The sequence below is a fragment of the Rhipicephalus microplus genome, chromosome 9 (assembly GCF_043290135.1).
Source record: "Rhipicephalus microplus isolate Deutch F79 chromosome 9, USDA_Rmic, whole genome shotgun sequence".
Lineage (NCBI taxonomy): Eukaryota > Metazoa > Arthropoda > Arachnida > Ixodida > Ixodidae > Rhipicephalus > Rhipicephalus microplus.
In genome coordinates, this window is record NC_134708.1 from 12,915,589 (window position 1) to 12,937,012 (window position 21,424).

Consider the following 21,424-nt stretch of genomic DNA (forward strand, 5'->3'; position numbering starts at 1 on the left):
TTACATGTATGCAAATAAATTGGCAAAAATGTGGACGTCACTCAGATTCACTCATTAAATATATCTTGCCCTTCGGTCTCACTCAGTCTCACCAAAGGTTCCTTCAGCCGGACTCACTCGGACTAAGACTCACAAGAAGTTTTCTCAGTCGGAATCAATCGGACTTCGACTCGTGGCTCGATATGCATGGTTGTGAGTGAGTTTGAGTTGGTCGGCTAATAAGTGAGTTCGTCGACCTATGGTGTCGTTGAATAGTTTGCTGGGTTGTACGTGGTAGCACTGCTCTTACAAAGAGCCTGCTTTATGTGCATCCGCACATTTTCTATAAGCTCATTACTCCACCTCAATGCCCCCTTGGTCCACAATTCGGCTCCGTTGGTTTCCTTAATACCATTCTCTCATGCTTTAAACCATGCGCATCTCCCTTTAATCCTCTATACGTCACAACTCCAATCTTTCTACTCGGCTTTTCTTGAAAACTAATGTAATAGCTGGATACTTGCTTATACACCATGTTTCCTTAACGTCAGTCACTGTTAAGCCTTTATATTTCTTTCAATGTGATTTTTTTGGTTTCAAGCTTCGATGAGTGAAACTTCTCATGGTCTTTCAAGGATTCTCACTAGCCGCCACCAATAACTCTTTTTTTTTACAAGTTAGGACAACGTATAACAAGCTATGCGGCTGAGCGAACCAGTAAGGCACTGTGGCAGCGAAGCGGTAGTTTATGGCCCCAAACATTAACAGTCAACTTTTCAGATAGCCTCCATGTATATAGAACATTTAGTTTACACAGAGCTTAGTTTATTGAATTTTGGGAAAGACAAACTAAAGGAATACTGGCATGCGCAACGCGCATCTTTACTAGCGAAGACAGTGTCGGATAGGTTTCTTCTCATCGCTCAGGAACTTGTGGCCATGTTTGTTATGTCCACATACCTTCGTGGAATACACCCATCATCAAAGCACACGCAGGCGACCTGTGCACCGACGATGAATACGGTACGGTCGCAAAAATACAGAAAAAAAATTGCAGCAGGAACTTTCTGCTACAGAGTTCTCAGATAGTAAGTAAGAAAGAAATGAAATTTAATTATCGACCGACATACCACCACTCTCTAGCTATAGTGATAGAAGCTTGCCGGCGTTAGTATTTCGTGGTCTTTATAGACAACAGTAACTATAAATAAGGTTTGTTGTTGTCATATGCTTCCAGTGCCTGACAATAATTCTGTACCAACATTATTCTAGATGTCTTGCTCTCTCTTTTCGCTGATTGTTGGTATCCTGCTGCGACGGCTGCAAGGTGTCATCATTTGCAAGTGCCATGCTTTCCTTCAGCAGTTAATAAGGCATTGTCATGCATACACACATATGACCTCATGCATTCTTACGGACCGTAACGTTAACTTATGAAAGGAAGGACGTGGCGTTTTCGTAGAGGAGTATATAGTTCCAAGACAGCTTAAAATGATGACAGTGATAAGAAGCGCCGACGCTCACAGCGAAGTCCAATATGAATCTATGAATGCGGGCGTATATACGAGCACCCAGAACTACGCCGTATAATAATAATTGTTGGGGTTTAACGTCCCGAAAAACCAGCATATGATTATGAGAGACGCCGTAGCGGAAGGCTCCAAAAATTTCTTCAACGTGCACCCAAATCTAAGAACACGGCATCAAGCATTTTCACCTACACCTAAAAGGCGGCGCCACCGCTGCCGGGATTCGATCCCGCGACCTGCGGGTCAACAGTCGTGTACCATAACCGCTATAGACCTCTGCGGCGGGTGTTTGGAAACCCCAGCCGATGTATCAACGCGCCGGGGTTTACGTGAATGTTTGTAGACGGTTTTGTCATTCCTTGTGGCGCCACCTATCGGACCCTTCTGTCCGTGCCACCGATGGTGCGATTCTCATCGCGCGGGGGTGGGGCCACACATTGTTCTGATCCTCCGCCACCGTTGGCGCCACGGCAGGCGCTCCCAGCTTCCGCACACAATGGTTGTCTGACCCCGTCAACCTTGGTCCTTTCACCACTGATCCCCCCTCCGCGCTTCGCATTGCCTGATGTAGGTTCAGCGATTGAAGTACCGTCCGGTAATCCCGTGTCAGGATCGCGCGATGAGATCACCCGGCAGATTCGTTTTGCGTCACCGCGGGACGAGGGGAGGTGACGTTAAGCGACGACTCAGTTGGACACCGCGACTCTGAGGAAATAGATGGTAACACTGAGGTAGATGGTAACACGCTCTCCCTATCAAAATGAGATAGTCCGAGGGAGGAGGAAAACATGCACTTCGCTTGCGGCACAGTATGGGTGCGGCCCACAACAGATAGCACGATCGGGCGCAGCCAGATGTTCGCCACGAAACACAGACGAGAAGGCATAGTTCGCGGCAATATAAAACAAGCGCGCTCGCCATAGTGCTTTAGAAGAGAAAAAACTTTTTGTTCTGGAGCGGTATTCTTAGCCAATTATGTCTGCAAATGTAATTTCCTTTTCATTTTCGCGATGTCTGCATTGTTCCTGTTTAGATTTGTTTTTACTACCTATCGGCTTTCTCTTTTCTCATCAAGTCGCCACCTAATTTACGAGCCAATTATAGAAGAATAACTATGTCAAAAGCAACTAAGAACTAATAAAGAACAATAATGGTTGTTATAAGTTCTGTTTATCTCATGCCTTTATGGGCGTGCACCTGTATTTCATTAAAAGCCGATGAATTACCACTGAATCATGTGAAATCCTGTTGATGTGAAACGATCATGTGAAATCCATGTGAAATCGGTTCGAGAGAAGCCACAACCTCTGCATTTAGTTGCAACTGAAGCGCTGAAGCTTACGAGCACAATGAATTGCTCTGGTGGTTAACGTTTCAGCGTCTCTCGTCATTAGCAGAAGGGCATAAGTTCTGATGAACTAATAAATGAATTACATGATTCATATGTACAAATGTGAAAGACACTCGGAGCAAGTGTATCACGTATGTGTATGAGTATAATTACGTAGCAAATAGAATAATGGTAAGCAAGCGACAAAAAACACTCGCCTGAAATCGTTTGAAGTGAACCAGTAACAACTCGCCATTGCCGTCAGCGAAGGCAGTTCAAATAACTATTCCTACATCCCGAGCTTTTGTGCCCTTTTCAAGGCTGAAGTTTTCCCTTTTATGTCTGCTGTAGATCCGGCTATTGTAAAACCGTCTATTGACTGCACTGTCACAATTCAAGCACATTGAGCATAGCAAACGTCTCAGAAAGCTGAAAAGATGTGGCTGCGGGGTCCGCAGTTTGCAAACACTGTGCGATCTATCCAACGCCATTCTACGAACTCGCTCCGTGCGGCGGTTTTCGTCGCGCAGTGTGACGCAGATGATGATAAACCGTCCGCTTGACGGGGAGCTTTTGCCAAAGCCGTGCATTCAAAGAGACGAGACATCGAGTTCACAAGTCCAACGTCAAGTCGGTGACAAAAAACATTAACAAAAAAAGCCATGTCTGTTACCCGTCTGATCGGCACGATTTCTGCGTCCCACCCACCTTACCGTTTCGCGAGCTAACCACCGATCCATTCATGAAGGCTGTTGGCAAACGCATCGCTCATTTTATCTGTAGCCGCAATCTACCGAGGGCTTTGTCGGCTGTCGCCTGTGGCATTCCCGTTCCTTGACGTTGAATTGAGTAGAATTGCATCGGGCATAACTGGGAATGTGCGTTGAAGACGAACAGTGTGAACACTCCAGCGATGCCATCACATTCGTATAGTTATGGTGACAGACGCATATGGAAAGCTTGCTATTTCCTAACCGTTTCTGTACAAATGGATCAGAGTATATTTGGTAGATTCTCGTTTTTACTTGTGTCACAGCGCAATGATGTGACTATAAAACACCCCGCACATCAATGCCGCTCAACGACGTTTATCGTGTGTCCACCATGTGAAAATGCTCAAATTTACAAACTTACTGTCACAGCTCAGATTTGCTAGTGTCTAGACGCCGTGAGATGAACCGTATAACAAAACAATTCGCTTAGTGCATCCATACGCACCCTCAACTTCTGATCTGCGTCTCATCGTTAACTTCCACTTCATTCTCCAATGCAAGGAATGTAATTGCATTCAGCCTATACTTAAGCTTCCTGCTTTTACCCTGCGGTGTAATGACAAGCAATCGTACAAGGAACGCCACTCAGCCCATGGTTTCGACTGGGGACTTCTTGATGGCCAGTATCGTTGTGGAAACATGTGATTTGAAGAAATAAAAAGGGGTATCATTGATACTATTTGCTGCTGACTGCTACCCCTTCCCTCTGGTTATTTGTAAAAGCAAATTTAAAAATTCAACTTGGTGAAACGTCGCCGCCAGCTACATTATATGTCCTCTTGTCGCTTGAAACCTCCCAGTTCTACTGACCTTCCGTTCCTTTGTCACCTCTCTCTCCTTTTCAACTCATTTTGTATTAATTACTTAGTTAACAAATAATCACATTGAATAACTAATTTTCATATTGAACAACGTTTATTCAAATTGAGGAACATTAATTGATAAGACTTCACAATGTCCAAAAAGAAATGCATACACTAACCTTTCTTATACTAGTCTTTCGTCCAATAAAAAATGATCATTGGAGGTTTTCACGTATTCACGTAGGCATTATTCTTGCCGAGTTGTTTGCCTTTCGTACCCTGAGCAAATACGCGATGCGCTGCAGGTGAGCCACTTCGACGAGTACCAGGAGTGGGCGGACGGCCACTGCCGCTACGTGTACCGGCCCAACTGCGAGGAGGCCCGGAGGCACGCCTCGGGCTGGGCCATGCGAAACACAAACAACCACAACGTGCACATCCTCAAGAAGTCCTGCCTGGGCGTGCTCGTGTGCAGCCTGCGCTGCTCGTCCGAAGGTGGACACCGCGTCCACCTGAGGCCGGCCATTTGCGACAAGGCACGCAAGAAGCAGCAGGGTACGTGTGTACTTCAAAGATCCCAGAGGCAAGAAAAGGTGCGATTAGACTCGACGCTGCAGCCAACGTAATTGCCGAAATAGACGGCGCTGAAAACGGAGTGGAACGGAACTTTCACCTGTATCGGTGTATTATTTGTGTCTTGCAATGAATCGTCAGTTGAGAGTGAGCGCCTTTATAGTGTTCCTTTCACTACATCCAATCCCCTTGATAGCAGTGAAATTAATTAAAATTATATTAACAACTAGCCGAACATTCAGTATTACTGAATCCAACACTAATGTGAACGGTTTCAGCTGTTGGTGGCTTTGCAAATTATTTTCCTTATGTATACCTTCTTTTAATTATGTATACCTTCTTTTAGTAGTCATACCGAGGTGAAACTATACTATTAACCTGCAGTTAAATTTGCCATTATGTGACATCATGTTGATGCTATCAATATCAGTGCAAGTCTAAGGAACAGAAAGAGGAAGTACGTAACCGGCCTAGAACAGTGAATACCGCTTTAATTGGGAGCAGAATTTTCAAAACAGGCTATGCAATGAAAATACTCTTCTACGCATATTCCATTCAAAGATAACTCACTTCAAAGTGTTGAAACGGTTGTTTGACAGCCGGAACTGCTGAGAACTTTCAGCAACAGTGAACAATGAATCTATGGCTGAGCACTTGCTTGAAGAATAATCAATCGCCATAGTGCCACTTTCAGTGTTAGACACACTTCGCATGTTCATCGGCAAGCTTAGATCGCCATACGCTCAGCGCATACAGCAGGCACCGGATGTTCTGTGTCCAGTACTTGCGAACCCTCGGTAGGCGCAATAACTTGACTATCTTCGTTGTAGCTTGATGCGCTCGAAATCCTGCGTCCAGCACTGTGGAACGCAACAGTGTTCTACAAGCCCACCCTTCTTTTTATCTCCTTATCATTTAGCCCTCCATACGCCTTCGCCAAGCTTACGATAGCAAACTGGACATTCATCTGGCTAACCTTCGTGCATTTCGTTCCTTTTCCTCCCTTGCTTCCTTCATTGCTTTTTACGAGTGAACATGCTGGCATGGAAAGTGTTCCAACCATCTCAACCCGTCATGCTTGGACTACTGCGTAATAAGCACGCGATTATTATCATCATGACGCAGGCAAACCATGTCCCAACCGTCGCTGTCCCGGAAGACTAGAGGTGCAGCCGTGCCGAGGCCACTGCGGATACCCGGTCACTCACTTCTGGCGCCACACTGAACAGGCGGTGTTCTTCCAGGCAAAAGGTCTTCACGACCACCCACCACCCGAGCCCAAGGCGACGGCCGAGGCTCGCCGAGCGCTCAGGGCAAAGCGAGCGGGACTACCGGACTCCACAAAGGTAAGACAGCTGTCCTCACTTAGACCTTGATTCGCAGGCTTGAGAATGACGTCGAAGAGTTCGTGTACCTTGAAAGAGGCGAGACATTCATGGCATATATTTGGAACGTTTCGAACAGTCGCAAAATTTCAGGGCTTTCATCACATCGGTGTGCATCCTGTTGCGTCGTCGTTCGTAATCCTCTGCGTGAGCCGCTGTACTTGATTCAAAGAAGGGAAGGCAGGTACGGTTCTCCTGCCTGCGTGGCATGTGGAAGCTTCCCGGATAAGGCCCACGTTCTGTGGCATTGTTCTGGTGGCCGCACAGCCATGGACGAGGGTCTCAGACACACACCTACCAACCTAAGACAAGCAACCATGGAGGAGTGACAGCAGCGGACATTGCGAAGGGACATCACGAAGGGACTACTCGGACATATGAAATTGCTGCGCCTGTCTGGCGGTTAGGCCTTGCTTTTTTGTGTGCGAGAAACCGGACTGGGGTTCGTTTATTTTTAATAATGCTGTTCTCGCTCTATCTGCGCCTGGGTAGCTGACAAATTGCAGTCGCAACGGGAAACATTACAATAATTGAATCGCAATAAACCGTCCACGATGAACAGTCCTCGATAAACCAGTTAGTTAAATCAATGCATGCGTATATTTCAATCACCTTCTTTCTAAGCTTGCACATTTGTATAAGCTTTCTTCAGAGAAGTCCCTCGCTCAGGAGCATTGTCTCAAGTACAGATTGTGTACTGTTATTGTGCTCTTCGTGATAAATTGTTACTTTTCACCATGGTGTACGAAAAATAACTTTTTTTCTTACACCGTACTTACCACATACAGTGTTAGTATGTTGTACGATGTTATACTCATGACTTTGTTCTGTTTGTTGTGTCACTAAGTGTCGTCACAGACTCCTCCTTTTCGCTTTGATTCTTTTACACCCGCTTCCCAAGATGAAGATAACAAACCGGAGGCTTCCTTTGATTAACCTAACCTGTCTTTTCTTTATGTCTTTACTCTCTCTCTCTCTCCTGTCCCTATCTAACATATGTAACAATACATGCTTTGTTTTGGTTGATAGGCTTGTTGCTGTTGATTGGCTGGTTCTTGTAGTTGGTTGATAGGCTTGTGGCTCTTGATAGGCTGTTGATAAGCTTGTTGCAAGCAGGCATACTTCACGTATGCCTGCTCGCATAGACAGTGCGCGTTCCGGTGTGACTCAATGACTTGTTTACAGAGATACACGCCCTTGGAGTTCTCCGCACCTATATCCAAGCCGTTTCGGAAAACCGCCCTTGAAAATAGTGATAAAAAAATAAGCAACGCCATCTCATTACCTTCCCCCTTCTGACTTTCCAGAAATGCTTTCGGCCAAAGTGTGACTGTTATAAAGACGCAGTGATTTGAACAGCTCAGGTCGCGCTAGCACTCGCAAGCCTTTCTAAAAAAAAAACACGTGTCATTACTGCTCAAGCGTCTATTATGGCGATTTCCGGACGGCGCCACAACCTCGAAGAAGGTCGTCTTCCACTCGGTGTGCAGTAATGATGACCTGGGCCGGCGGATATCGACCCACCGGCGCGCGACCTCCGCTCAAAGTGGGCAAAGGGCGCCGACGCAGTCCAGAAGACCTGTCCTGGACGGGCGAGGGGCATGCAGTTGGCGCCGGAGCTGAAGACCGCGCGCGAGCAACTTTCGAAAGCCACGGCGGCGGTGGCCCGATGGGCGCAGCTGCTTCGGTCATCTCGCCTATATTGCTTCGCCTCGGTAATTCCGTGCAGTGTCGCGAAAAGCTGCCGCAACCAGTGTTGGGGCAGTCGACCGCATCGCGATAGGAAATGACGTCCTTTATTGGATGGGGCAAGTCTTCTTTTCAAACCACAGCATTAGCACCTAAACCTACTCTGTCTTTTCGAGAACCTTTCCGTCCACATTGCATGCACAGTTTGCACGTACTGCCCGCCTTTAAAAACTAGTTTTGCTCTCAGTGATATAAAATTTTGTGTTCCGTCACTCGATTGGACACTTCGCGGATGTGTCACATATTTTGTGGAGACAAGCATGTAGTGGCAATGCAAACACGAGTGCTTCGCACATATACATTGTAAGTTATTGCAAAAGGCGTTGTATATACAAACACGTGCGCGATCACGTGCCAGTTATTGTTTTCGAGAGTGTCAGTTGTGGTCTCGGTCGTTCTTGCCCACAGGCTAGATTGAGTCGTAAGGCGAAACCATAGGCGGCAACATTAAGTGTGACATTCTCTCAGCTGCTCCGATCACAACCTTCTCATTTCAGTATTCGATAAATGAAATGCCTCACTTGCGTTTCATCCCTCCTCAAAGACTATACGTTGGCCAATCCGAAACAGAACACAAACAATACAACTTTTTTTTTTTTTAAGAAAGGCATGAGCTCGGTGCGGGCGACACTAGAAGGCCGAAGTACACGTTATCACTGTAGTTAAAGAGACTGGGCATGTAAGCACCGACGCGAAGAGTGAAGACATGAGAAATGCTGCGGTGACAATTCCCTCTTGTGTTCGCGTTTACAATCCCCTTCACTTTAGCATGAATACCTACCAACCAACTCATCTCTCTGCTATTCTAAACACTACCACTGCGCCGGGCACTTCTGTACGAGGCAGTCCCTTCTGTCCTCCCGGGTCCACAAGTACCGCGGTGCTGCACGGTTCTACCGAGACGACGCCCATATGGGGTCTCCACCGCAGCGTATTTCGTTGCCGCGCTGTAAAGCCGCGGCAACGAGCTCGTCTCCGTTCGTCGAGCGATCGGCGCGGTGGCCGGCCGAGGAGCTCCATTTGTCAGGGAGGCGGGAGGGACAGCGGCCCCAGACGACGCGCAAACAAGCGCCCATTTGCCTCTCAAACGGAGCGGCTCCCGTTGAAAAATGACCGCCTTCCCATTCCCGGTATAAACGGCCGCGTCTCGGCCCCCTCCTTGTCTTCGCCGAATAGGCCGAAACGTCGTCAGTCGATCACTCGGCCTTTACCTGCCGAGGAGCCGCCACTCACGCTTCTCTCTCCTCTCCGCGTTCCTCCCTGTGGTGGCCTCCGCTCGCGCCTGTTGCGTTGCAAAATGCGACGCGCGAGAATCGATGACGGAACCGGGCAGCGAGGACAACAAGAGAATAAAAATGAATCATGTGCCACGGATCCCTCAAAATCGTGCAGGATGGCGAAAAAGGCGGGAGGAGGACGTGTCGTGTTTGACGATGTTGTGGTGCCCCGTTTCCAGCGTGTTCGCGTCATGTGTCGTCTGGCCCCGCGATGGACTTGAGCGAATGAAGTGGCATGTGAGCGACATCGTACTGAACCATAATTCAATGCGCGACACTATACAAGGACCCGGAGCCCTCCACTACGGCGTCTCTCATAATCATATGGTGGTTTTGGGACGTTAAACCCCACATATCAATCAATCAACTATACAAGGACGAAGAAGGGACCTAAAACAGCAAGGTGACCACGCGGCCAATTACCACAATGTAGTCAGGCTGATGACGATGATGATGTATTTTAAGTACTCAATAAGAGCTTGTTGGGCGAGTTGGTAATTACATAACGTGGGGATTTCAGCGCTTAACAAGAAGAATCCATGAGAGAGACAGGTCAAGTGCTAGTCCTGTCTCTAAAATCACCACGTTATTGGTGTCGTTCTTGTTCCTGATAAGCCAGTCGGGATTTCTTTATGTCTCTATATATTTCATCCTTGTCTAGTGTAATGCGTTGCATGATGGCTTGAGTGCGAATAGTCCTGATAAATCTGTGCGGATGGTGATGGTATGAGGACGATCAGCATAGCCTGCAATGTTGGGCAACATGGCTCAGTTTTGAAGGTGTCATGCGCAAGGAGTACGGAAGAAAAGAAGATTCGGAGGTTAACACCCTTGCTGTCCTCAACATCTCTTCCGTAACCTTCGAGCTGACACCTTTGGTATTGAAGTATAAGGATGATGTCCCGCACCCTCAGGTCTTTTGGATACGGGGTGCGGCCGACTTGGGAGAGAGCTATATACCTGATACCTCTTGCTCGCAGAAGGGAATTGGATGGGAGCTCTAGAGTTTGCTAGGTTGCCGTGTTGGTGTCTTCGCCAGCATGGGAACCTAACATACATGGTTACACTTAAAAAGCTTAAGAGAAATAACACCGTGATTCTTCTATTTCATGGTGCGATTCATTATGATCCATTCGCGATATTCTTTACTTCATTGGAAACGAGAGAATTAGTCCAGTGGGCAAGAAAGGGATTAATGAGCTATCGGCACGAGTAGTATCGGCAGCATCGGCTATGCTGACGGTTGTCCATCCGTTAGAATTCTCGGCTACGTATCAGCGAGGAACATTGTGTGCACTAACTTATGTATACTTGGATTTCTTGTGCACTTAAGCGTAAAACAACCTCATATCTAAGAACCTCTTTCGAGCTCATCGATGCAACACTGTAGTTGTTATACCAAAATGGGTGTTTCTGGGCGAATGAAAGTAAGCGAATATTCTTCGCAGTGATGTTGAGAAACCACCAGTATGTTTGTTGACGATGCAGAACAGATCATCAGAAAAATTACCTAACACGTCTGAAAGTATTATTACCCCAATAAAGCTGTCACCACAGCCATGTTTAGCTGACACAATATCAATAAAGGAGCAGATACTATTTACTTATTTATTGAAAATTTGACTGGATATTTCACTACATAAAGCTTGGATGCCGAAAAAGAGCTTGTGACGTGGTTATCATGTAGTCAGGACTCTGCACAATAGTAAGCATGCGATTCCAAGTCATTTCTGTCAGAAAGAGAAAAGGCCACGGTTGAATTGCGACGGCAACATATTTGTCGTGGTGCGTCAAAACTCAAACTGAAACAAACGAACAAACGCATGGTGCTCATGTGGTCATGCACAGTCATCATAACGCAAAGATATCACTTAGCAAAGAAATATTACCTAAAAAGAATTAGTCAAGTAAAACTCGTCTATGCTTTTAGCTTATTTTATTCAACCACAATTATTTTTATGGACGACGTGAATCGAGGGAAATACAAATAATCGACTGGGGTTTAACCACACCTACTTAATTTTACCAGGGAATGACGCAAGCAAGTTCTGGTTATGCAAGAAAATTCGTAATCACAAACCTACAGAAGTTATCTATGTCAAGTTCTGATCGGTCCGTTACTTATAGATTGCGTGCTCTTAAAACTTAGTCAGGTGTTTACGTTTCTCTAAAAGTTGACTGAGAAATGCGCACAAATTTTATGAAGCTGTCAGAAAACTAGATCAAATCAATCTGCGCTAATCATAACAACGCAGTGAAAGGAAACTAACATCGCACTGACAAACTACCTGTATTTCAGCAGATTACTTAAGTTAATTGATTGATTTGTGGTGGATCACTTTAGTTGTATGACAATGATAGCAGGGGTTGTTTTCGTCACTACTGCGGGAGTGGGTCAAAGAAGTACTGGCATTCACTTGGAATGAGCGACAGAATTACTCAAAATAATTTCATGAAGATAGCTCGATAAGGACGGATAACTCGAAAATCGGAACGCCTGTGAAGAAGAGTATGAAAAGAAAGAGCAAGAAAACAAAATAGAAGAAAGAGCTATCTGTATCGCGAGGAACATCGTTATTATAGCGCGCCATTTCCAGAAGATGGCGGATCTCGCTGTTAAAACCTTGCTTTCCGCAAATAGGTGTAGCTCAAAGTTGTACGACCTGCAACTGTGTAAGCGCGGCGAACTCAATACACGGCGAGCGTTCGGTAAAAGCTAATAACCGCCGATAACCGCGCCACTAAAATAGACCTTTTTTTTCTCTCGCTCGGACGGAAGAAGAGCATTGGTACGGCAGTTAACGAATGCAAAATCTTGTGGGCGCGATCTGTACGGATGTTGTTCGAAGCCGCAAGAAAGAGGATGGAAAATTGGGCTCGTCAGTCTGTGCAGCTGCATTCGTGCATTTACATGCATAAAAAACAACGAAAGTGCATTGTAGAAAGAGCGTGGAATAGACAAAGTGCAGCACTAAACTTATTACTCTCACAGTTACCTTATTTGTTTCATCTTTCTTGCCTTTCTTGCGTGTTTATGTGCTCCGGCGCTTACAGCGCGTTGGAAGCCTTTTGAGGAGACGGCTGCAGCACAGCGGTATACGCTCGCACACACGACAGAGGGTTTTCACGATCGCGGTGTTCCGTGAGCGAATTCCTCTATACGATGCGCACGCACTCACAGGAAACGCCGCTTGTTCTCGCTGTGGAAGCCTCGCGCTGTATAGATGACGGGAGGCAGAGGGGGCGAGCTAAATTACCGCCCATTAGCATTATTAGGTTTCGGTCCGGTCGCCCCCCCCCCCTTCTCCCCACGGGACTCGGCGACTAATGACGCCAAAAATGGGCCACTTAGTAGCGAATGCGCGCCGCGCAGGCGCCGCGGTGCGGCCGCAACCGGAGGCGCGTTTGCGCATGCGCGTGCTCCCGTGGCGCCCTCTGTTGCGCCTCTATGCGCTTGGTTTATTGGTGCGAACGCAGCCGTGGTTGCACACTGCGTGTGTCTGTACCGGTGGTTCTGTACTATATACGTTTGTGTCTTACGAGCACGCGAGAAAAACACCGTGGCTATAGCTTATTTGGGCTCGGTGTGCAATTAGGTGACGGAATTGGTGTTCTCTGACGCCAAGATAACGCCATATTCGTTGTGAGAACTGATACGTACGGCATTGAAATCAAGTAGTAATTAATTTCCAAAGACAATTCTGGGCCTTTTTTTTTCGCACTCATAGCTGCCAGGTTTTCTTTGAGGACAGCTTTTGTAAGACTTGAAATTTGTTCCAGTGGTCCGGTGAGTGCAGTATTGGTCTCGGCGTGTTAACATGAACGGGCAAGCGACGGAGACTTACACGTGAGAGCTCCCTTCCCTCACTTGTGAGGAAAACACTTTAGCAAACGCACTTGACTAGGTTGTCTGAATCATCATCTCAGAAATAGGAGACCCTACTGAAAATAGTTGCTGAACAGACGTGACTGAGAAGGAGGTTACAGACGGCACAACTCTACCAGTTTAGGTATAATGCTTTTGAACCAGAGTTCAAAACGCAGAATCTTGCAGATGCGATTAGCATGGTCGCAAGATGGATGCACGTCAACGTTAAAAAACACCTCAGTGGGAAGCACGGCTGCCATATATGTAGAGTGTTTAGACGATGGCGTTCCAAACACTGCGATTAGACTCAACTCCGTCTTTAGTATAAGGCAAAAAAACTTGTTTATTTAACGGCGTTCGGAAGCGTTCTGCTGTCACTTGAGCGTCCCCGCGTCCCTCGCTCCCGCTCTTCTTCTTTCTCGTCCCAGCCCAGAACGTGAAAAATAATCAACATTCCCGGCCGCGCAAAGTTAAACAGATAGTTCAAGTGGGTACAGTCTTTGTATCGGCCTGATCGCAAGGTGACCGCCTTGCAACTTGATCTTGCAAGAACGAATGAGACCGTCTGCGCTGCGGTACACTTCTGTGACCCTTGCAAGCTTCCATAGCTGGCGTGGCGTGTTGTCCGCATGCACGAGAACGATGTCCCCTTGCTTCAATGCTGTATTTGATTTAAGTGTGCAGATCGTAATTGCAACAGGTATTCTTTTTGCCAACGCTTCCAAAAACTTTCAACCAGCAGCTTCCTGTAGTTGTGTCTGCGTATGGCGTCTGATCGTTTGGAATTACTGTTGACTTCGTCAGCGGTCGCATACGGTATGGAAGTCAATCTTCGTCCAAGGAGAAGTTCGGCTGGCGTCAAAGTGCAAGGTTATCCTGCATCTGTCTCGATGAAAGTCAGAGGCCTAGAGTTTACGACTGCTTCGACCTCCACCAGCACTGTCGATATTTCTTCGTAGTTCAGACGAGCTTTGCCGATAATTTTTCGCAGCGGAAGCTTCACTGATCGTACAAGGCGCTCCCACCACCCACCCCACCAAGGAGCATTTGGTGCTATAAACTTCCACGAAATGCCGTTGGTGCTGAGGTGACCAGCGACGTCCTCTTCAGAGAACATTCGGTTTAGCCGCTTTATGTCTGCCGATGTCTTGTGAAAGCTTCGTGCGATGTCAGAAGAATAGATCACCCTAGGTAATCCTCTCCGAGCTGCAAATCGTCGTAGGCACAGCAGGAAAGCCTCGGATGTCATTTCCGAGACAAGCTCGAGATGCACGGCTCTAGATACGGCGCACGTAAAAAGTGCAACGTAGCACTTCGTGTCCCCTTTCTCCGTGCGTGCATACAGAGGGCCCGCGAAGTCGACTCCTACAACTTCGAACGGGTTCGTTGGTGTCACTCGATGACTTGTTAACGGAGCAGTCTCAGCAGTTCCTGGGCCCACACTGAAACGCTTGCATATATTGCAGCCATGCAGCACTCTTTTTACCAAAGAGCGAGCTCGACAAATCCAGTAGCGTTCCCGAAGCTGCGTAAGTGTATCTCTAACTCCTCCATGTAAAACTTGAAGATAGGCTCTGTTTGCCAAAAGTGTCGAAAAGTGGTGACTTGACGGCATTATGATTGGGTGCTTGACATCTTGTGTGGAATGCATGAGAGATAAACGGCCTCCAACCCGAAGAATTCCGTCTTTGTCTATGTAAGGGCGTAGTTCAGCGATTCGAGATGTAGACTCGACTGGTTGGCCATTGGTCAAAGTGGTGAGTTCTTCAAGAAAGCCTTGCTTTTGTGTACATCTTACCAATACTGTTCAGCGTTCAGGATTTCTGTTGCCACGAGATCTCCTGTATGATTACTTCTTTTTCTGCATCGGTCAGTAAATCTGAAAATCCACGCAGTGACTCTGAGTAGCTGTTGAAGCCTGCTGTACCGTTGAATATCAATTATCAGAACTGAGAAGCGTGTCATTAGTGCGACGTGGACTGTTGTAACTTCACCTTGGGTGGCTTCCGCTATGTCTAGTTCACAGAACTGTAGGAGCTATTCAGACATCGGTTTAGTTAGCCACTCGGGACCATGCCACCATTTTGAGCTGCACAGCAGTCTTTCAAGCGTCGCGCCACGTGTGAGTAGGTCCGCCGGGTTGTCCGTTCCAGGACAGTATCTCCACTTTGATGGATCTGTAGTGCACCTAATTTCATTGACTCTGTTGGCTATGAACTGTTTCCACTTTTTGACGTCACCTTTTATCCATGACAACACAATGGCGGAATCTGTCCACATCGTGTAGTCAACTTGAACATTCCTCAAAGCCCTTATCACGTATGCCAACATTCTTGAGCCGATTAAGGCAGCCAGCAGCTCCAATCGCGGCCGCGTTGCCTCCTTAATGGGTGCTACACGGGACTTCGCAATCAACAGTATCGGCTCCTCAGGACTTGATACGGCGTATATCGCTGTTCCGTATGCCACTGGACTGGCATCGCAGAAAACATGTACTTGAAGCAAATTGGTCTTCCTTGCTCCGCCGCCCAGATAGCGAGGAACGACGACGTCTTGCAGTTGAGGCAGCTGGATGACGCAATCATTCCATTCTTTTTGCAGGTCATTGGGTAGGACTTTATCCCAGCCAATTCCTCGTATCCACAGTCTCTGAAACAATATTCGTATGGCAATAGTATATGGTCTTACAAATCCCAACGGGTCTAATATTCTTGATGCTGACTGCAACACAAATCGTTTTGTACCCGTCTGTGCTGTCAAAAACCGGAGTAGATTTTCAACCGAAAAGTTGAATTCATCCTTTGCAGGATTCCAAACCAAACCCAGGACCTTGACCGACGTTTCGTGACGAACGACCATCTCATTACTAGTAGATTCCACTTGATTTTCAAGCGTGCGCATCAAATTTGCTGAATTTGTTGTCCATTTTCGTAATGTCATGCCGGCTGATTTCATTATTGTGTGCGCTTCTCGGCATAGTTTAGCGGCTTCCTCTTCTGTGTCGGCACCAGTGACTAAGTCATCCACGTAAAACGACTCGGCAAGAGTTTGCGCTGTTTGTGCCATGACAGCCGGTGCTCTTTTCACGTGGTAGAGAATAGTAGCTGTGAGCAAAAATGGGCTACATGTAGCTCCAAAAGGCACTCGTGTCATCCTCCACTCTTGCAGCTTGCCTTTGGATAAATCTCCTTCTGCAAACCAGAGAAAGTGGAAAGCGTCTCTGTTGTCCTCCCGAATCGCAACTTGAAGGAATGCCTTTCCTATGTCCGCGATAACTGCCACCGGGTGCGTTCTGAAGCGTAGCAGAATTTGCACGAGGTCTTGGTATAAGTTGTCACCCTTTTGAAGGCAGTCATTAAGGGACTTGCATCCTTTGGCATGTGACAAAGCGTCAAACACCACTCTCATTTTCGTCGTCAGTGTTTGTTCACACATGACTTCCTTGTGCGGCATGTAATATCATTTCGTCACCTCTGCAGGTACGTCACTGACTACTTCAGCGTGTCCTGCCCTCAAGTACTCCCTTATGGTACGGTCATACGTTTCGAGCAGTCCTTTTCTGAAGTTGAGACGGTTGACAAGCTTGTCCAGTCGAGTAACGGTTACTTGCCTGTTGCTTGCAAGCTCGAAATTATCCTTCCAAGGGAGGGTCACTTCATATCTTCCGTTTATAAAGCTAATCGTTTGCTCAAAATGCCTCATGGTGTTGCTCATTTCAGGTGGCTTGTTCATCGTGTCCTTAATTCCTATGTTTTCAAGTTCCCAAAAAGAGACAAAATCTCGTCGGAATCGGTAGCTTGGGCTTTTAGCACGCACACCATCATTTGTGAAGTAGTTGGGCGGGACACCAAGTGCGATGTGCTTCCCTGGAAGGTCCATCCAAGCTTGGAGTTCAGTGCGATCAATTAGTTATTCGTTGCCTTCGCACCGTGAAACTTCGCCGGTCAACACTTTCCACATTTGATTGGACCCGATAAGTACGCTGATGCCACTCTTAGTTATGATAGATGGATGTTGGAGCTCATCGGCAACATCGTTTCCCAGCTTCTTGAAAGACGCAACGAAGGCTACGTTCATTGCAGTCTCTGCGATGTCTTGGCAGATGCTTGGGATCTCTATTGCAGTCAAGACTATTTCCGCGTCGGAAAACTGGCTTCGCAGTCGTAGTTCTACTATGCAATGCCTCTTAGCCTCTTGCTCCGATGTATTTGCGAAGTATTGAAGGCTATTCGAGTTGCTCCCACGCTTTTCAGCTTGAGGTGCTTGGACAGATCTTCAGTTACGAAAGTCCTCTGACTGCCACCATCGAAAATGCCTCGTATGTAGCGGCAGGTGTCATCATTCATGGCCCATGCTCTGAAAGTCTGAAGAAAAACGGAAGTGGTAGAGTCTTCCTTGACGGGTCTTCTTCCAAGTGATGCACAGACTGTCGTAGTTTTTTCGTAGCTCTTGTTAGCATAGTCTGACTTTCGCGAACACCTATCGGGATCGCACATGCTTGTAGCGTGTCGAGCTTGACATCTGGAGCAGGAAATACTCTTTTTGCAGTCCCGTGCCCGATGTCCTTTGGTGGTGCAGCGGAAACACCTTTTGTCGTTGGAAAGCAGTTCTTTCTTCTGCGTCAGTGACAAGTCAGCTGTGCAGGCTTCCGATTCGTGATGGCTGGACGAGCAGAATACGCAGTTGTCCTTTTTTTCTCGTACCGAGTTGCTGTGAAGCACAGATGACGTCGGTTTCCCACGCCGAGAACACGTCGACTGACTGGCCATGGGGAGTGTTCCATGTTCTCGTCCTTTGGCATCCTTAAAATCACTCTTCTCCAGGCTTTCCAGCTCGATACACAGGAGGTTGAGCACACGGTCTAGTCCCACGGGTGTAGCTTCAGCTCTCGAGTCATATGCCAACTGGACGGCACATGATCGATGATACTGCACGACTATATCCCGTGGAAGAGCACGCAGTAGGATGTCGCAGAGCATTGACGAAAAAGACGACTTGTGCACACCCAAAGTCTCTAAGCCTCGGATATTCACGAGAACTTGGTCGTACAAGCTGCGTAGCGCTTTGGTGTCAGTCGATGAACGGACAGGGCTAAACATCCGTAGCTTGGCAAAATATTCTTGCTCCAGGCGCGTCTTGTCCCCAAATCGCTTCTGTAGCATTTTGATGGCGTCACTGTCGCAACTTTCTGTCGTCGGAAGGCCCGGAATTATTGACGCAGCGTCTCCTTTAAGATACAGTCGCAGGTAATGAAACTTCTCTGTGGCAGTGATGCGATTGTTACTATGAACAATTTGGTAAAATTGTTCCCAAAATTCGGTCCACTTGCATAGGTCTCCAAAAAAAAGGAGCTATTGCCAGTTTAGGCAATTTAACTCCAGTTCCGTCTGATGGTGCTACGACTGTCTGGGCAACTGTTTCTTGAGTTCCGGTCGATGTCCTTAGCATGCGATCTTTCTTGCTGAGAATCTCAGCGAGAATGCGCGTAGCAACGTCCTCGTATTGCAAGACAGCGTTATACTCGTCCTCGAACTCCTCGTCAGGTATATGCGGCTCAATCTCGTTGTTCAGGTTGTAAGCTCTTCGTTATTAGCCTTCAGCCTCTCATATATGGAGTTGAGCTGGTCATAGGAGGCAGAGTCGTTAGCGAGGAGCTCACTTGCCTCGTTTATAATCCTCGTGTTCTGTGCTCGCCGCGATGTCCACTTCGACTTCAGTCGCTCCATGCCGCTGCAGTTGACTGGTAGCCGTCTGTAGGGTCCTGGTTTTCAATCCCGGTTCTTCGGCACCAATGTTTAGACGATGGCGTTCCAGACACTGCGATCAGACTCAACTCCGTCTTTAGTATAAGGGGAAAAAACTTGTTTATTTAACTGCGTTCGGAAGCGTTCTGCTTTCACTTGAGTGTCCCCGCGTCCCTCGCTCCCGCTCTTCTTCTTTCTCGTTTCCTTGTCCCAGCCCAGAACGTGAAAAATAATCAACAAGAGAGTATGTCGAGCATCGTGTAGCTACAACGCTGTGGGGGACAAGCAAGTCAATGTCGCGTTGTGAACTCTGATACGCGAAAGGAGGTTCCGACATGGAATAAACACGACGTAAGATTAGTCTTTTGGGGCTTTCGTTAGGCCATATGGACAATAACTTTTGTCATTATGCACCTACTACTCCATCAAATAGTTGTTTCACGTGATATCATAGCGGTTTGCCGAGATAGCAACAAATGTACGTAAAACAAGCTACAAAAAGTAAACACAATCTGTAAAAATACTTTCCGTTATTAAAAAGAAAGCATTGCTCAAAATTACACACAGAATTGAATGACATGTTAGCATGCAAACCTTCTGAAAATTCTTGTGCGAGCGCTATATCAATAGGCGCCAAGGAGGGAAATAATTACGTCACATTGGTGTAGAAGAGCATTGCATTGACAACGTGGTCGAAAAAGTCGATTCTAGGCTGACTAACTAGCCAGCTCACTCAGATTCAGTCTGACTCGCATCGAGCCATGAGTCTAAGTGAGTCCGGGGCAATAATTATTTGCCGAGGTCGAGTCCGGGCGAGCCCGGCTCATGAAAAGTATGGTGTGTCCGATTCAGAGTAAGCGCTAAGCAGACAATATATTTGATCAGTGGGTCTGAGTGAGCTCCACAAGTTTTGCCGGCCCAGGCCTGCAAGGTCTCGTACATCAGCCTTAAACACGCACAAACAAAGAAAAAAACACTGCACTCCTCGAGACTCTCAATGTAAAATCATTTCCACGGAAGCACCAAAACAGTAACACCTCTTGTGAATACATCGCCACTGCTAAAACATACCCTGCGAAAAAAATCGCGATATGCCACTCGTGTGACGGAAGAAGAAAGCGTAAAGTAATTTATCGACTCAGGCGTGTTATGCATGCACTTTAATAGGAATTTCTCAATTTCGAGGCCATCCTAGGGAGATCAAATGAACTGAAGCCCGGCGAAGCGGAGGATGAAGCATCATCCGTGCAGCTGTTCTTCTCACTGACAGCGTGCGAGCGTGCCGCCGCTCCACGTGCACTGCTCCATGTGGGTGGCTCCATGTGGGCCGTTCCACGCACTAGCCGCACAGCCGCAACACACGTGCCGGCACAGCTACCACTCTCAAACAGAAGGTGAAAGAGCGTCGCCCATTGGCTTATTTGTCCCCCGCTTGCGTGCGGCAGGGGTCCCGGCACGTGCGTTGCGGCTGTGCGGGTAGCGCGTGGAATGGCCCTAAAGTATACACCTATACTGCCGCTCACTAATAATGTGCGGAACTGCTGAGGCTATAGGGGATGAGCACTGGTGTGATCTCTTCAGTATTCAGAGGGAAGAAGCGCCTCAATTTGGGTGGGTAACTGATACCAGTGGAAATACAAAGCCCCTAAAATTGGTTCCGAAAATGTTGTGGAAATATGCGTGCCATGATGCCAGCCGTGGTTTCGCACAAAAACAATCATGGTGAAAGATTCCCATAAGGATGATTAGATAACTCTATTCTAACTTTAGATTTATTTATTTATTTGTTTATTTAACATTACTGTCAGTCCCGTCAGGGATTTTTACAGGAGTGGGTTGGAAAGTGTCAACAAACATTCTATATTCACATACTTATACAATTGTATGGGTACGAAAAAATCATGGTATAAAATGATAACAATTATGGACCTACATTATTAACGAGGCACATGTCTCAGTCACATGTGCACACACTGAAAAAAAAAAACACGAAAAAGAAAGAAAAAGGTAAGCACGCAACATACAAAGTTGGTACCGGCTTCCACCTTTTTAAACCACAAATGTACTGGCAGGGAGGACAATTCAGTAGCCCATCAGCAGAGTTGTCGCAGGCACTGGCTTAGCCAGGTTGGAGGGGTGGCGGGGGGCGTATCAATCAAGCTACAAGGCATTATACACACTTCGTTGATGTCGTGGCTGATGACGATGAAGAATTGTGGATTTTATAGTTGATGGGAAGATTTAAACCACTCGCCCGTTGCGCAGTTAGCATTGTGTGATGACTGGTTATTTCACTCTCCTGCCACGCTACATTACATACGTTAACTTGATTCCTCGACCGACATGACGTCTGTGTAGGATCTGCTTGCGAAGGAGTTCCAAGCATGAGTGTGGCTCTGTTGTGGAATACTCAA

The 21,424-nt window shown here is 47.0% G+C and overlaps 1 protein-coding gene across 1 annotated transcript in view; it reads left to right on the top strand.

Annotated features, from left to right (window-relative positions):
• The window catches only part of LOC119164866 (uncharacterized), a 62,951-nt gene that overhangs the window by 27,446 nt on the left and 14,081 nt on the right, over positions 1-21,424 (top strand). Inside the window, exons 4-5 of the mRNA XM_075872731.1 lie at positions 4,720-4,969; positions 6,113-6,333. Of these exons, the coding sequence (XP_075728846.1) occupies positions 4,720-4,969; positions 6,113-6,333 (471 nt within the window). The remainder of the gene's footprint in view (positions 1-4,719; positions 4,970-6,112; positions 6,334-21,424) is intronic.